The sequence below is a fragment of the Balaenoptera acutorostrata genome, chromosome 9 (assembly GCF_949987535.1).
Source record: "Balaenoptera acutorostrata chromosome 9, mBalAcu1.1, whole genome shotgun sequence".
Lineage (NCBI taxonomy): Eukaryota > Metazoa > Chordata > Mammalia > Artiodactyla > Balaenopteridae > Balaenoptera > Balaenoptera acutorostrata.
This window is the reverse complement of record NC_080072.1, coordinates 54469853-54486321: the sequence shown is the minus strand read 5'-3', so window position 1 is coordinate 54486321 and position 16469 is coordinate 54469853. Positions and strand designations below refer to the sequence as shown.

Sequence of the window (16469 nt, the reverse complement as noted above, 5' to 3'; positions counted from 1 at the left end):
GGAGCCAGAACTCTGGGCCCTTGGTGACATCCCCCCTTATGACCCTGGATGTCTCTTTTGACCCAGCCTCTCTAGAGTGGTCACTCTTTCCACCACACTCCCTAGGAAGGGTCTGTTGGCCCACTTCTTATCACCAGGGCACTTTGACTTCGACGTTCTTTTCCTTCTAAGACAACCAAGGTGTGTGCACTTCCTCCCATATTCGAGACTCTTCCCGTGAAGTCACTGAAGGCGAGGAACCAGACGCTGGCCCTGCCCTTCCCAGAGCTGAGGTACCTTAGCCTGGCCTACAACAAGGTGACTCTCTGCTTCTCTACCTCTTTCCTCAGGGGCACAGACGGGAGGGTGGGGTGTGAGCTGCTCTGGCCTGAAAGCCAACCCTCCCGTTCCCTGCATCAACAGTATGCAGGCTCAGGAACTCTCAGGGTGGGGGGAAGCAGAGGGCATGCAGGCCAAGGCAGGAGTCCATCCATTCAGTCACAGATATTGATTTAGCACTTAACATGTGCCAGGCTCTGTGCTAAGCACTGGGGATACAGCTGTGCAAAGAAAGATTCAGCCTCTGAATCTGAAGACTGATACTGGACAAATAATCACAATATAAGACTGCTCAGTGTTACGAAGACATTCACAGTGCTATGAAGTATGTGACAGGGCAGGGGGTCTCACCTAATATTGGGGATCAGGGAAGGTTCTCCACAGAGTGGTGTTTAAGCTGAGATGGGAATCAGTGAGTTTAATGAGGTGAAGAGTGAGGGTAGAGTGAAGTCAGAAATGTTCTAGCCCAAGGGAACAGCAGATGTAAAGTCCATGGGACAGATTTAACATGTGTTTCCTTAACATGTTTTATGTTAACATATTTTTCCAACAGCCATGTCCTATAAACCTTCCAGTAAACCCCACTAATTGAGCCCTACTCAGGTGTGAAATGCAGGCAACTTTTAAGGTACTCTGCTTACATTCCTTCTGAGGCAAGTGATTAGTACAGCCAAACTTCCTGAGTGTTTTCTTCTAAGAGTTATAATTTTAGCTGTAACATTTAGGTCTTTGATCCATTTTGAGTTAATCTTTATATATGGTGTGAGATAGGGGTCCGGCTTCATTCTTTTGTATGTGGATCCATGCAGTTTTCTCAACACCATTTATTTATTTTTTTAAATAAATTTATTTATATTTGGCTGCATTGGATCTTCGTTGCTGTGCGCGGGCTTTCTCTAGTGGCAGCGAGCGGGGGCTACTCTGTTGTGGCGCGCGGGCTTCTCATTGCAGTGGCTTCTCTTGTTGCAGAGCACGGGCTCTAGGCGCATGGGCTTCAGTAGTTGTGGCTCGCAGGCTCTAGAGCGCAGGCTCAGTAGTTGTGGCGCACGGGGTTAGTTGCTCCACAGCATGTGGGATCTTCCCAGACCAGGGCTCCAACCCGTGTCCCTTGCATTGACAGGCAGATTCTTAACCACTGCACCACCAGAGAAGTCCTTCAACACCATTTATTGAAAAGACTGTTCTTTCCCCATTGAGTGGTCTGCTCACCCTTGTTGAAAATCAGTGGATCATAGATGTATTATGGGTCCTCCTTTCATTCTTGAAACTGGTAATTTGTGTCTTTTATTTAATTGATCCAAAATAGTTAGCAGTTATCCCTTTTATTGACTTTTTTTAGAAAAACCACTAAGCTAGGTGCTGGTTTCTTTGGATTTCTCTATAGTCTGTTTTCCATTTCATTGATTTCTGCTCATAACTTTATTTCTGTCCTACGCACAATGAGCTTAATTGGCTCTTCTTTTTCTAGATTCATAAATAGTATAATATTAGATCATTGATTTAGACCTTTCTTCTTTTTAATATAAGCATGTACAGCTATAAATATCTTCTTTAAGCACTGTTGGACCTGTGTCCTATAAATTGTGTTTTGATTTTCATTCAATTAAAATATTTTTATTTTTTTGTGATTTCTTCTTTGACCCTTGGGTTGTTTAGAAGTGAGTTGTTTTATTTCCAAATACATGGGGATCTTCTAGATAACTTATATTTGTTGAGTTCTAATTTAATTCTGTTGTGGTCAGATAACATAATCTGTAAGATTTTATTCTTCTGAAATTTATTTGAACTTATTTTATGGTCCACCCTATATTCTAGCTTGGTGAACGTTCTGTATGCACTTAGGAAAAAAATGTATATTCTGCGGTTTTGGGGGATAGTGTTCTATAAATATCAACTAAGTTAAGGTGGTTGGTGGTGTCACTCAGATCTTTTATGTACTATTGTTTTATTTGTTCTGTTAACTATTGAGAGCAGTATGCTAAAATCTCCAGCCATGATTGTGGATTTGTTTATTTCTCCCTTTAGTTCTGTCAGTTTTTGCTGCATGTATTTTGAAGCTCTACTCTCGGGTACATATTCCTTTAGAATTTTTATATCTATTTGATGTGTTTATCCTTTTGTTATTATGACTTGTCTTCCTTTGCCTCTAATAATACTCCTTGTTTTAATGTCTATTTTGTCTGATTTTAGTATAGATGCACAGCTCTCTTATGCTTACTGTTTGCATGGTGTATCGTTCTTTCCTTTTACTCTCAACCTATTTATAGCTTTGTATTTAAAGTGTATCTCACTGAGACAGCATATAGTTGGTTCTTGCTGGGATGCTGCAGCATTTTCTCAGCATTCCTGCTGTATCCTCATCTTGCAGCCTTTTCTGTGTTCCTACACCTCAGAGGGTTTATCTCCACACTCTTGTTCCTCCCCCAGCAGTGACTGCTTTTTTTTTTTTTTTTTTTTAAAGGAATTCCTTTTATTTTTATTATTTATTTATTTATTTAGTTTTTTTGGCTGTGTTGGGTCTTCGTTTCTGTGCTAGGGCTTTCTCTAGTTGCGGCAAGCGGGGGCCACTCTTCATCGCGGTGCGCGGGCCTCTCACTATCGCGGCCTTTCGTTGCGGAGCACAGGCTCCAGACGCGCAGGCTCAGTAATTGTGGCTCACGGGCCTAGTTGCTCCGGGGCATGTGGGATCTTCCCAGACCAGGGCTCGAACGCGTGTCCTCTGCTTTGGCAGGCAGATTCTCAACCACTGCGCCACCAGGGAAGCCCAGTGACTGCTTTTGCTTGTTACTTAGTGCTTGCTAGTCTGGTGGTAGGGTGCCAGTGGGAGGGCCCAACCCCTGTCTTAAGTAGGCCCTGGGTTCCTGTGTCTCAAGGATGGACCCTTCTCAGTGGTCCTACCCCTGTCCCAGCAGTAGGCGACTTCTAATGTAATGGGCCAGGTTGAATTCCTCCCCTACCCCAGGAGTAGCAGGTTTTAATTTTTTCCCTCCCCAGATGCAGGGCCCTGGGCCCAACAGGGTTTGCTGACCTTCCTCAGCAACTTAAGGCTTTTGTTCACTAGGGAGTAGGGTTGGCAGGGCTTCCTGCCTTTCCTACAATGGCAGCGGCTCTCCTCCTCCAGGCCTACACCCCAAGGAAGGCTTTCTCCAGTCTCCCTCACTGTGTCCAGTCTTTTGCCTACAAGTGGGCGTGAATTCCCCTTGTGTCTGCAGCTCTCAGGAGTTCTATTCTCCTACTGTAGCCCACACTTGGCCTTTAGCAATTCATTAAAAATTTTAGCTGACTTCTTCTTAAATACTTAAATGGCACTCATCATCTCTTCCTCCCACGTTCTGCCACAGGTGAGCCAGGGTCTGTGTCCCATCCCTCCTTGGAGGTGCCCTACTTTCCTTATATTTCAGGCCACTTGATTGCCCTGAGACCTTAGCTCTCTGTTGGACTCAAGAAAAGTTGTGCAGGTGTGTAGGTTATTCAGTTTTTATATTGTTGTTGGGAGGCGAGCAGCAGTCTTTCCTTTTTTCTACATTTCACTTGAGTTTTTAAACATTTTTCCCCTTACATATATCTTTTTGTCTGTGATCAGTTGTCTACTGCCAGAATGTAGGTTCTTTTGAGAGCTGTGACTTTGTTTTGTTTACAACTATTTCATCATCTTTTCAAATAGCACCTGATACATGTTAGGTGCTCAGTATGTTTGTGAGATGAATGAGTGATGTTCTGATCATGTCAAGGAGTACTCAGGCAACCTGTGTTGAAATTAATATTCAATTTATTAAAGTTAAAAATTTTAAAACCAGTTATGCCTTCAAAAAGAACTTATATACATCTAGAATATTCACTTAGAAATCTAGTAATTTTTGTGCCAAAAGTAAAATAATCACTTTCACTCCACCTTTAACTAATATTTACTTACTTCGTAAGTTTGACTGTTAAGTTATAGTCACCCTAACCCAATGAAAAATTGGGCAGAAATTTCAAGGTGTCATTGGAATCTGAATTTATTTCCAGGGGCATTAAACTCACCTTATGAGGAACAGGCTAACCTGATGGTCAAATTCTGCTTAAAATAATCAGCCAGAATCCTAAGCCCGTATCTTTCAGCTGGGACTTAATTTCACAGAAAATATGACACACGTGCCCTGAATATCTTTTCAACTTTCCACCAGTTTTTTTTTTAATATAAATTTCTTTATTTATATTTTTGGCTGCATTGGGTCTTCCTTGCTGCCTGCGGTAGTTGCGGCGAGTGGGGGCTACTCTTTGTTGCGGTGCATGGGCTTCTCATTGCGGTGGCTTCTTCTCTTGTTGTGGAGCACGGGCTCTAGGCGTGTGGGTTTCAGTAGTTGTGGCACGTGGGCTCAGTAGTTTTGGCTCACGGGCTCTAGAGCGCAGGCTCAGTAGTTGTGGCGCACAGGCTTAGTTGCTCCACGGCATGTGGGATCTTCCCAGACCAGGGCTCGAACCTGTGTCCCCTGCGTTGGCAGGCGGATTCTTAACCACTTCACCATGAGGGAAGTCCCTCCACCAGTTTTAATTGTAACTTGCTTCAGCTTTTTAGCTACCTGATTTGGATGGATGTAATTTTGCATCCTGACAAAATTAAATTCTCCATCCCCCATTTTGTGGTGACTGCTTCTTGACTACTTGATTTGCACAAAAGCGACTCTGCACCCTCTTTAACCATCATTATATAGTCATTTATCAACACATATTAGGTTTCTTCGTAGATTCATCTTCCTTCCCTCTTTTTCTACAGTCTAGATAAGAAGTCAGCAAAACTTTTTCTGTAAAAGAGCCAGATAGTAAATGTATTACTCTGTCACAACTAGTCAACTCTGCCCTTGTAGCACAAAAGGCAATACATAAGTGAATGAGCATGGCAGTGTTCTAATGAAACCGTATTAAACAGATAGGGACCTATATTTTGGCCCACAGGCTTTATCTGCTGACCCTGGTTTTTGTATATTCTTTGGCTAAGAGTGATTCTTACATTTTTAAATGGTTGAAAAAATCAAAAGAAGAATAATACTTCATGACCCATGAAAATTATGTGAAATTCAAATTTCAGAGTCCATAAATAAAGTTTTGTTGGAAGAGTCACCACACTTATTTACTTATGAATTGTCTATGGCTGTTTTTGTGCTACAACAGCAAAGTTGAGTAGTTGCAACAGAGACCGTATGGCCTGCAAAGCCTAAAACATTCATTATCTGGCCTTTGACAGAAAAGGTTTGCTGACCCCTGGTCTAGATGATCAAATGTCAAAGTCCTTCAAGGCCTACTTTGAGTCCCTTTTCTCCTCTTACTCTGTGTTTTCTCCCGAGGCTGGCTTCACATACCCATTGCCCATGACCAATGCCTCACAAACTTATAACTCCTTTGTACCCGAGACCAGTGTATCTACTGTCTACTTGAATTTCTACTTGGAGGTCTAAAAGGCACCTCCAAAAACACATATCCAAAGTGAATTAATGATCTTATCAATTCAAAAATGGATGTTCTTCCATGATTCCATATCGTGGTCAATAGCTGAGTTACTTGAGCTATTGACTCTGTTCAGGTACTTGAGCCAAAACCTGGTTGTCGTCTTTGATACTTCTCTCTCCTGTACATCCCTCCTCCCCACCCGTATCTAATCCAAGTCTTGTCAAATTTAAGTCTCCATATTTCTTTTTTTTATGGAATTATAGTTGATTTACAATATTGTGTTAGTTTCAGGTGTATAGCATAGTGATTCAATATTTTTGCAGATTATATTCCATTACAGGTTATTACAAGACTGAGTATAATTCCCTGTGCTATACAGTATATCCTTGTTGCTTATCTATTTTATATATAATAGTTTATATTTCTTAATCCCATACCCCTAATTTGTCCTTCCCTGCTTCACTCTCTCCTTTGGTAACCACAAGTTTGTTTTCTGTATCTGTGAGTCTGTTTCTGTTTTGTATATACATTCATTTATATTATTTTTTAGATTCCAATATAAGTGATATCATACAGCATTTGCCTTTCTCTGTCTAACTTATTTCACTAAACATAATATTTTCTAGGTCTATCCATGTTGCTGCAAATGGCATTATTTCATTTTCTTTATAGCTGAGTAATACCGTCAGTTTACATTCCCACCAATAGTGTACGAGGGTTCCCTTTTCTCCACATCTTCTCCAACATTTGTTATTGGTAGACTTTTTTTTTTTATATTTGTAAAAATTTATTTATTTATTTACTTTTGGCTGTGTTGGGTCTTCGTTGATGCATGCAGGCTTTCTCTAGTTGCAGCGAGCAGGGGCTACTGTTCGTTGTGGTGCGTGGGCTTCTTATTGTGGTGGCTTCTCTTGTTGCAGAGCATGGGCTCTAGGCATGCGGGCTTCAGTAGTTGTGGCTCACTGGCTATAGAGTGCAGGCTTAGTAGTTGTGGCGCACGGGCTTAGTTGCTCCGCAGCATGTGGGGTCTTCCCAGACCAGGCTCGAACCTATGTCCCCTGCATTGGCGGGCAAATTCTTAACCACTGTGCCACCAGGGAAGTCCCATGGTAGACTTTTTGATGATAGCCATTCTGAAAGATGTAAGGTGATATCTCATTGTGGTTTTGATTTGCATTACTCTATTAGCGATGTTGAGCATATTTCATGTGACTGTTGGCCATCTGTATGTCTTTGGAAAAATGTCTATTCAAATCTTCTGCCCACTTTTCAATTGTATTATTTGGGTTTTCTTGATAATGAGTTGTATGAGCTGTTTGTATGTTTTAGATATTAACCCCTTGTTAGTTGCATCATTTGCAAATATTTTCCCCCATTCCACAGATTGCCTTTTTGTTTTGTCAGTGGTTTCCTTTGCTATGCAGAAGCTTTTAAGTTTAATTAGGTCCCATCTGTTTATTTTTGCTCCTATTTCTTTTGCCTTAGGAAAGTGATGCAAGAAAATATTGCTATAATGTATGTCAAAGAGTGTTCTATGTTCTCTTCTAGGACTTTTATGATTTCAGGTCTTACATTTAGGTGATTAAACCATTTTGAGTTTATTTTTGTATATGGTGTAAGAGAATGTTCTTTTTTTTTTTTTTGGCCGTGCTGCACAGCTTGTGGGATCTTAGTTCCCCAACCAGGGATTGAACATGGGCTCTTGGCAGTGAAAGCATGGAGTCCTAAACACTGGACTGCCAGGGAGTTCCCAAGAGAATGTTCTAATATATATATATTTTTTTACATGTAGCTGTCCAGTTTTCCCAGCACCACTTACTGAGGAGACTGTCTTTTTTCCATTTATATTCTTGCCTCCTTTGTCGTAGATTAATTGACCGTAGGTGTGTGGCTTTATTTCTTAGCTTTTTATTCTGTTCCATTGATGTATGTGTCTGTTTTTGTGTAAACACCATGCTGTTTTTGATTACTATAGCTTTATAGTATAGTTTGAAGTCTGGGAGGGTTATACCTCCAGCTTTGTTCTTTTTCCTCGGGACTGCTTTGGCAATTCTGGGTCTTTTGTGATTCCATATAAATTTTAGTATTATTTCTTCTAGTTCTCTGAAAAAAGTAATGGGTATTTTGATAGGGATTGCATTAAATGTGTAGATTGCTTTGGGTAGTATGGCCATTTTAACAATATTAAAATCTTCCTATCCTCCAGCATGGGATATCTTTCCATTTCATTGAATCATCTTTAATTTCCTTCATCGATGTTTTACAGTTTTCCAAATACAGGCTTTCACTTCCTTGGATAAGTTTATTCCTAGGTATTTTTCGGATGCAATTTAAAAAAATTTTTTAATTGAAATATAGTTGCTGTACAATATTATATAAGTTACAGGTGTACCATAGTGATTCATAGTTTTTAAAGGTTGTACTCCATTTATAATTACTATAAAGTAATGTCTATATTCCCTGTGTTGTACAATATATCCTTGTAACTTACTTTATACCTAATAGTTTGTACATCTTTCTTCTCTACACCTATATTGCCCCTTGCCCCTTCCCTTTCCCCACTGGTCACCACTAGTTTGTTTTCTATATCTGTAAGTCTGCTTCTTTCTTATTATATTCACTAGTTTCCTGTATTTTTTAGATTCCACAACTAAGTGATATCATACAGCATTTGTCTTTCTCTGACTTATTTCACTTAAAATAATACCCTCCAAGTCCATCCGTGTTGCTGGAAATGGCAAGATTTCATTCTTTTTTATGGCTGAGTATTAGTCCATTGTGTGTGTGTGTGTGTGTGTGTGTGTATACCACGTCTTCTTTATCCATTCATCTGTTGATGGTCACTTAGGTTGCTTCCATATCTTGCCAGTTGTAAACAATGCTGCTGTGAACACTGGGATGCATGTACCTTTTCAAATTAGTGCTTTTGTTTTTTTCAGATATTTACCCAGGAGTAGAATTGCTTGGTCAATGGTAGTTCTATTTTAAGTTTCTTGACAAACCTCCATACTGTTTTCCACAATGGCTGTACAGTTTACATTCCCACCAACAGTGCATGAGGGTTGTCTTTTCTCCACATCCTCTCCAACAATTGTTATATTTGTGTTCTTTTTGATGATAGCCATTCTGAGAGGTGTGAGGTGATATCTCATTGTGGTTTTGATTTGCATTTCCCTAATGATTAGCAGTGTTCAGCATCTTTTCATGGGCCTGTTGGCCATATGCATTTGCTCTTTAGAAAAATGTCTTCAGTTCTTCTGCCCATTTTTTAATCAGGTTGTTTGGTTTTTTTGATGTTGAGTTGTATGAGCTATTTATATATATATTGGATATTAATCCCTTATTGGTCATATCATTTTCTCCTACTCAGGAGGTTGTCTTTTCCTTTTTTCAGTGGCTTCTATTGCTGTGCAAAAACTTTTAGGTTTAATTAGGTTCCATTTGTTTATTTTTGCATTTATTTCCTTTGGTTTAGGAAACAGATCCAAAAAAATATTGCTATGATTTATGTCAAAGACTGTTCTGCCTTTGTTTTCCTCTAAAAGTATTATAGTATCCAGTCTTACATTTAGGTCTTTAATCCATTTTGACTTTATTTTTGTATATGGTGTTCGAGAATGTTTTAACTTCATTCTTTTACACTTAGCTGTCCAGTTTTCCCAGTACCACTTATTTGAAGAGATTATCGTTTCTCCATTGTATATTCTTGCCTCCTTTGTCATAGATTAATTGATTATAAGTGCATGGTTTTTTCCTGGGCTCTCTCTACTGTTGCATTGATGTCTCTTTTTATGCCAGTACCATAATGTTTTGATTACTGTAGCTTTGTAATATAGTCTGAAGTCAGGGAGCATGATTCCTACAGATCTGTTATTCTTTATCAAGACTGTTTTGACTATTTGGGTTCTTTTGTGTTTCAATACAAATTTTAATATAGTTTGTTCTGGTTCTTTGAAAAATGCCATTCATATTTTTTTTTTAATTTTAATATCCTTATTGGAGTTTAATTGCTTTACAATGTTCTGTTAGTTTCTGCTGTACAACACAGTGAATCAGCTATATGTATACATATATCCCCATATCCCCTCCCTCTTGAGTCTCCCTCCCACCCTCCCTATCCCACCCCTCTAGGTCATCAGAAAGCATCAAGCTGATCTCCCTGTGCTATGCAGCAGCTTCCCACTAGCCATCCATTTTACATTTGGTAGTGTATATATGTCAGTGCTACTCTCTCACTTCGTCCCAGCTTCCCCTTCCCCCCATGTCCATTGATATTTTGATAGGGATTGCATTGAATCTGTAGATTGCCTTTGGTAGTATGGTCATTTTAACAATATTGATTCTTCCAATCCAAGAACACAGTGTATCTTTCCGTCTGTTTTGTCATCTTCTTTTTCTTTCATCAGTGTCTTATACTTTTCCGAATACAATTCTTTTGCCTCCTTAGGTAGGTTTATTCCTAGATATTTTATTCTTTTTGATGTGATGGTAAATGGGATTGTTTCCTTAATTTTTCTTTATGATAGTTCATTGTTAATGTGTAGGAATGGAACAGATTTCTGTATATTGATTTTATATCCTGCAACTTTACTGAATTCAGTGATGAGCGTTAGTAGTTTTCTGGTGGTGTCTTTAGGATTTTCTATATGTACTATTGCATCAACTGCAGATGGTGACAGTTTTACTTCTTCCTTTCCAATTTGGATTCCCTTTATTTCTTTTTCAGCTCTGACTATCGTAGCTAGGACTTCCAAAACTATGTTGAATAAAAGTGGCTAGAGTGGACATCCTTGTCTTGTTCCTGATCTTAGAAGAAATGCTTTCAGCTTTTCACTGTTGAGTATGATGTTAGCTGTGGGTTTGTCATATATGGCCTTTATTATGTTGAGGTACATTCCCACTATGCCCACTTTCTGGAGAGTTTTTATCATAAATGGGTGTTGAATTTTGTCAAAAGCTTTTGCTGCATCTATTGAGATGGTCATATGGTTTTTATTCTTCAATCTGTTGATGTGGTGTATCACACTGTTTGATTTGCATATATTGAAGAATCCTTGCATCCCTGGGATAAATCCCACTTGATCATGGTGTATGATCCTTTTAATGTATTGTTGGATTTGGATTGCTAGGATTTTGTTGAGGATTTTTGCATCTCTGTTCATCAGTGATATTGGCCTGTAATTTTCTTTTTTTGTCATATCTTTGTGTGGTTTTGGTATCAGGGTGATGATGGACTCACAGAATGAGTTTGGGAGTGTTCCTTCCTCTGCAATTTTTTGGAATAGTTTCATAAGGATTGGTGTTAACTATTCTCTAAATGTTTGATAGAATTTGCCTGTGAAGCCATCTGGTCCTGGACTTTTGTTTGTTGGGCTTTTTAAAATCACAGTTTTAATTTCAGTACTGGTAATTGATCTGTTCATATTTTCTATTTCTTACTGGTTCACTCTTGGAAGATTGTACCTTTCTAGGAATTTGTCCATTTCTTCTAGGTTGTCCATTTTATTGTCATGTAGTTGATTATAGTAGTCTCTTATGATCCTTTGTATTTCTGTGGTGTCAGTTTTAACTTCTTTTTCACTTCTGATTTTATTGATTTGAGCCCTCTCCCTTCTTTCCTTGATGAGTCTGGCTAAAGGTTTATTAATTTTGTTTTTCTTTTCAAAGAACCAACTTTTAGTTTCATTGATCTTTTCTATTGTTTTCTTCATTTCTATTTCATTTATTTCTGCTCTGATCTTTATGATTTCTTTCCTTCTACTAACTTTGGGTTTTGTTTGTTCTTCTTTCTCTAGTTGCTTTAGGTGTAAGTTGGGGTTGTTTGAGATTTTTTCTTATTTCCTGAGGTAACACTGTATTGCCATAAACTTTCCTAAGTGCTTTTGCTGAGTCCCATAGGTTTTGGATTGTCGTGTTTTTGTTTTCATTTGTCTCTAGGTATATTTTTAATTTCATCTTTGATTTCTGCAGTGATCCATTGGTTGTTTAGTAGCATACTATTTATCCTCCAAGTGTTTGTGTTTTTTTAGTTTTTTTTTTCTTGTAGTTGATTTCTAATCTCAGCGTTGTGGTCAGAAAAGATGCTTGATAAGATTTCAGTTTTCTTAAATTTACCATGGCTTGCTTTGTGGCCCAGCATGTGAACTGTCTTGGAGAATGTTCCATGTGCACTTGAGAAGAATGTGTATTCTGCTGCTTTCAGATGGAATATGCCATAAATATCAATTAAGTCAATGTGATCTAATGTGTTATTTAAGGCTTGTGTTTCCTTATTGATTTTCTATCTGGATGATCTGTCCATTGATGTAAGTGGGGTGTTAAAGTCCCCCACTATTGTGTTACTATCGATTTCTCCTTTTATGGCTATTAGCATTTACCTTATACATTGGTGTGCTCCTATGTTGCATGCATATATATTTACAATTGTTATATATTCTTGGATTGATCCCTTGATCATTATGTAGTTTCCTTGTCTCTTGTAACAGTCTTTATTTTAAAGACTGGTTTTTCTTTCGTAATTTTCTTATTTCCACTTTTGGCCTTTTCTTTTTTGCCTAGTGAAGTTCCTTTCAGCTTTGTTGTAAAGCTGGTTTTGTGGTGCTGAATTCTTTTAGCTTTTCCTTGTGTGTAAAGCTTTTGATTTCTCCATCAAATCTGAAGCACTGCCTTGCAGGGTATTCTTGGTTGTAGATTATTCCCTTTCATCACTCTAAATATATCATGCCACTTCCTTCTGGCCTGCAGAGTTTCTGATGAAAAATCAGCTGATAGCCTTATGGGAGTTTCCTTGCTGCTTCTTGTATTCTTTGTTTATCTTTAATTTTTGTCATTTTAGTTACAATGTGTCTTGATGTATTCCTCTTTTGAGTTAATCCTGTATGGGACTCTCTGTGCTTCCTGCACTTAGATGTCTGTTTCCTTTCCCAGTGAGGCAAGTTTTCAGCTATTATGTCTTCAGTTATGTTCTCAGCCCCTTTCTCGCTTCTCTTTCTGAGACCCCTATAGTGCAAATATTTGTGCACTTGATGTGGTCCCAGAGGTCTCTAACTGTTCTCATTTCTTTTCTTTGTCTTTTTTTCTGTTCAGTGGCAGTGATTTACACTACTCTGTCTTCCAGCTCACTGATCTGTTCCTCTGTGTTATATAGTCTACTATTGATTCCTCATAGTATTTTCATTTCAGTTATTGCATTCTTCATCTTTGTTCTTTATATTTTCTAATTCTTTGTTTAAAAACTTCTAACTTCTCTCTCTGTGCATCCATTCTTTGTCCAAGTTCTTTGATCATCCTTATGATCATTACCCTGAACTCTTTCTCAGGTAGATTGCCTATCTCCACTTAGTTTTTCTTCTGAGGTTTTAGCTTGTTCCTTCATCTGGAACATGTTCCTATTTCACCTCATTTTGCCTAAGTTGCTGTTTTTATTTTTATGGATTTGGCAAGTTGGTTCTGTTTCCCGACTTTGGAGAAGTGTCCTTTTGTAGGAGATGTCCTGTGTGTCCCAGCAGTACGCTACCCTCTCATCACCAGAGCTATGTATGCTGTGTGGATCTTTTGTGGCAGGCTGACTGTGTGCCCAGTCTGAGCATGTGGGTGGTCTACTAGACTTGATTGGCCCCTGGTCCTGTTGGTTGCCAGACCCTGCCTTGTGTGGAGGCTGCCTGTCGCTGGTTCGTAGGACCCAGTCATGAGGTGGCTGACTGCAGAATCTTGGGGCACCCTGGGTCCAGCTTACTGGTGGGCAGAATCAGGGTCCAGGAGGCCTCAGTCTATTGTGTGTCCACTGGTGGGTGAAGGAAGGTTCTGGGGCTAGTGCTGGACTACTGGTGGGCAGAGCTGTTTCCTGGGGTCTGGTTGCAGGGTGCAAAGGTCCTAGAGGTGGTGTCAGATTGCTGGTGGGTGGGCCGATTCCTAACACAGTTGGTTGTGGGGTCTGGGGTATCCTGAAGTGCATGTCGGCCTGCTAGTGGGCGGGCTAGGGCCCAGCCATTCCCAGGGCAGGATATGGCCTACTAGTGAGTGGGCTGGTTCCGCAGGCTGTGGTTTTCTTGTGGCTGGTGTCTGCCTGCTGGTGGGTGAAGCTGGGCCTGACGCTAGACCAGGTTCTCTGGTGGGCAGGGCCAGGGCCCAGCAGGTCCCAGGGCAGGGTCTGACTTGCTATTGGGCAGGCCATGTCTGCAGACTGGGGGGCTGCGGTTTTCTTATGGCTGCTCTCTGCCCACTGGTGGGTAAAAATGGGCCCGAGGCTAGAGCAGAATCCGTGGAGGGTGGGGCTGGGTCCAAGGGATTATGGGGCTGGGGCCTGTCCACTGGTGCCTGGAGCTGGTTCCTGGGGCCTCAGGTCTAGTGCCTGCACTCTGGTGTATGGGGCCAGGTCCTGGGCCCTCTGGTGTGCAGGGCCATGTCCAGGTGTGGCTATGGGCTCAGGGGTTCTTAAGGCAGCCTGTCTGCTCATGAGTAGGGCTGTGTCCTTTCCCAGTTAGTTGCCTGGCCTGAGGCCTCCCAGTACTGATGTCTACAGACTGTTGAACCAGGGCAGCACTGCATCCTGGGACTAATAAGCTAGAGGGAGGATTCTAAAATGGCGCTTGCCAGCACCAGTGTCCATGTGGCAGAATGAGCTCCCCAGATGGCTGCCACCAGTGTGTATGTCCCCATGGTGAGCTCCAGTTGCATCCTGCTTCTCCAGGAGACTCCAAGATCAGCAGATGGGTCTAATCCAGGCTCGTACCAAATTACTGCTTCTGCCCTGGGTCCCAGAGTGTGAGATTTTTATGTGCTTTACGAGTGGTCTCTATTTCCCCCAGCCCTCTGGGACTCTCTAAAGTAAGCCCTGCTGGCCCTCAAAGCCAGATGCTCTGGAGGCTTATCTTCCCAGTGCAGGACCCCTGGTCTGGGGAGCTCAGTGTGGGGCTTGGACCTCTCACTTCTTTGGGAGAACCTCTGCAATTGTCATTATTCTCCTGTTCGTGGGTTGCCCACCCAGGGGTATGGGACTTGACTATATTGTAACTCCACCCCTCCTACCCATCTCATTGTGGTTCCTTCTTTATATCCTTAGGCATAGAAGACCTTTTCCGTTAGCTTCTGGTCCTTTTCATCAATGGTTGTTCCGTAAATAGTTGTGATTTTGGTGTGCCTGTGAGAGGGGGTGAGCTTAGGGTCTTTCTACTCTACCATCTTGGCCAATCCCCGGTCTTGAATGATGTTTTTATGTGGGAGCATCCATATGTAGACTGGGTGTACCCAGTGACTTTGGGGTGACGGCTGGATCTGATGTGGATGGCAGCCACGTCTTTCCTCAGGGTGTGCTGGCCACTAAGATGAGGGTGTGGCTGGTGTTGGATTAGCTAAAGCCTCCAGCAGAGTGTGAGGCAGGACTTCCTCTCTGCTCAGTGGCCACCGTCACTCTGTCGGGGGTGGGGCCTGCTGCCTAGTTGCTGGAGCAGAAGCCCTGAGGGTCCAGCTTGAGCTGGCTCCGTTCCCTTTAAGTGTGTGTGTTTCCTTTCTCCCCACACTGGGGCCTTGCCCTGGAGGAGGGGAGTGCTGAAGAAAGAGGGGCTTGTGTGCTCATAGAGGTCCGGTGCTCCGCCTGTGTAGGCGTCTGCAGCTCCACGCAGCTGCAGCCCAAGGTCACATCTTTTCCCCGTTATGGTTGGCCCAGATCCAGTGCAAGGTTGTGGCACAGAGTGAGCAGGGCTGGAGCCTTCCCTAGGCTGGGACTGGGGATCACGGTGTTTTGGTTCAGGAATTGAAGCTCTGCGCAGCTGTGGGAAGTTGGGCTGCTTCTGTAGTGCTATTTGAGTAAGTGCAACAGTGGCTGCCACCGCCCACCTAGACCACACCCCAGGCCCCCAAGCCACCTCTGCATCCCTAGATGGAGTCTTTTCCCGGACCTGACTGCCCTAGATCCCGTGCCAGGCTGTGGCACGGAAGAGCGGGACTGGGGTGTTCTCTCGGCTCACACTGGGGAGTGCGGTGCGGCGGCAGCTGCTAGGCAGACCTCTCTCCACCCTGTCTGGGGGTGAGCCTGCACCCGTGCACTCCTCACAAGTGGAGTCTAGGCTTCTTCAGCCTTTCTATCTGTCCGGCATTTCTCCAGACAGCCAAGGGGCTTGTCTCCTCCCTGCAGGACCCCTCGTCCCCTCCGGGGACACCCTGTCTGTGGCTCGACCCGCTCACTCTCCACCCATGCAATCTCCCTTTTCCTGTTAGTCCCCTCCCTGGGGCACAGGTCCTGACCAAGTGCTTTTCTTCTCTCCTACCTGATTACATGGGAATCTTTCTTGCAGCCTTGGTGGTTTAGGAGTTCTTCTGCCAGTTTCCAGTTAGTTTTCCATGAGAACTGTTCTGCATGTAGATGTGATTTTGATGTGTTTGTGGGGTCAGGTGAGCTCCACATCCTCTTACTCTACCATCTGGATCCCCCTCCTGAAGCACTAGCCTAGGTCCTCATATTTCTAAAAATTCATCTCATGGCTTCTCATCTTTGGTCTGGCCCATACTTGCATCCCCAGCCTCATTCTGCACCAGCCACCCTTTCCCTCTGCTTTTAGTCACACTAGCCTTCTTTAAATCCTTCCAACAGGCATTCCTCCTCTTTGCTGTGAGACCTTTCACACATTCTTCTCTTTGTACGGAACATTTCCTCTCTGCATTAGAGTAAGTTTAATACCAGCTGCTGCGACAAACTTAAAAATGTCAATGACTGAACACAAAAGTTT

The 16469-nt window shown here is 42.0% G+C and overlaps 1 protein-coding gene across 24 annotated transcripts in view; it reads left to right on the top strand.

The window, feature by feature from the left end:
* The window catches only part of XRRA1 (X-ray radiation resistance associated 1), an 88486-nt gene that overhangs the window by 61022 nt on the left and 10995 nt on the right, over positions 1–16469 (top strand). For 22 of the 24 annotated variants that reach the window (XM_057553038.1, XM_007173737.3, XM_007173738.3 and 19 more), the window contains one exon: positions 172–297. The exons of the other annotated variants lie outside the window; for them this stretch is intronic. In XM_057553038.1, coding sequence (XP_057409021.1) covers positions 172–297 — 126 coding nt within the window. The remainder of the gene's footprint in view (positions 1–171; positions 298–16469) is intronic. 24 annotated transcript variants of the gene reach the window in all.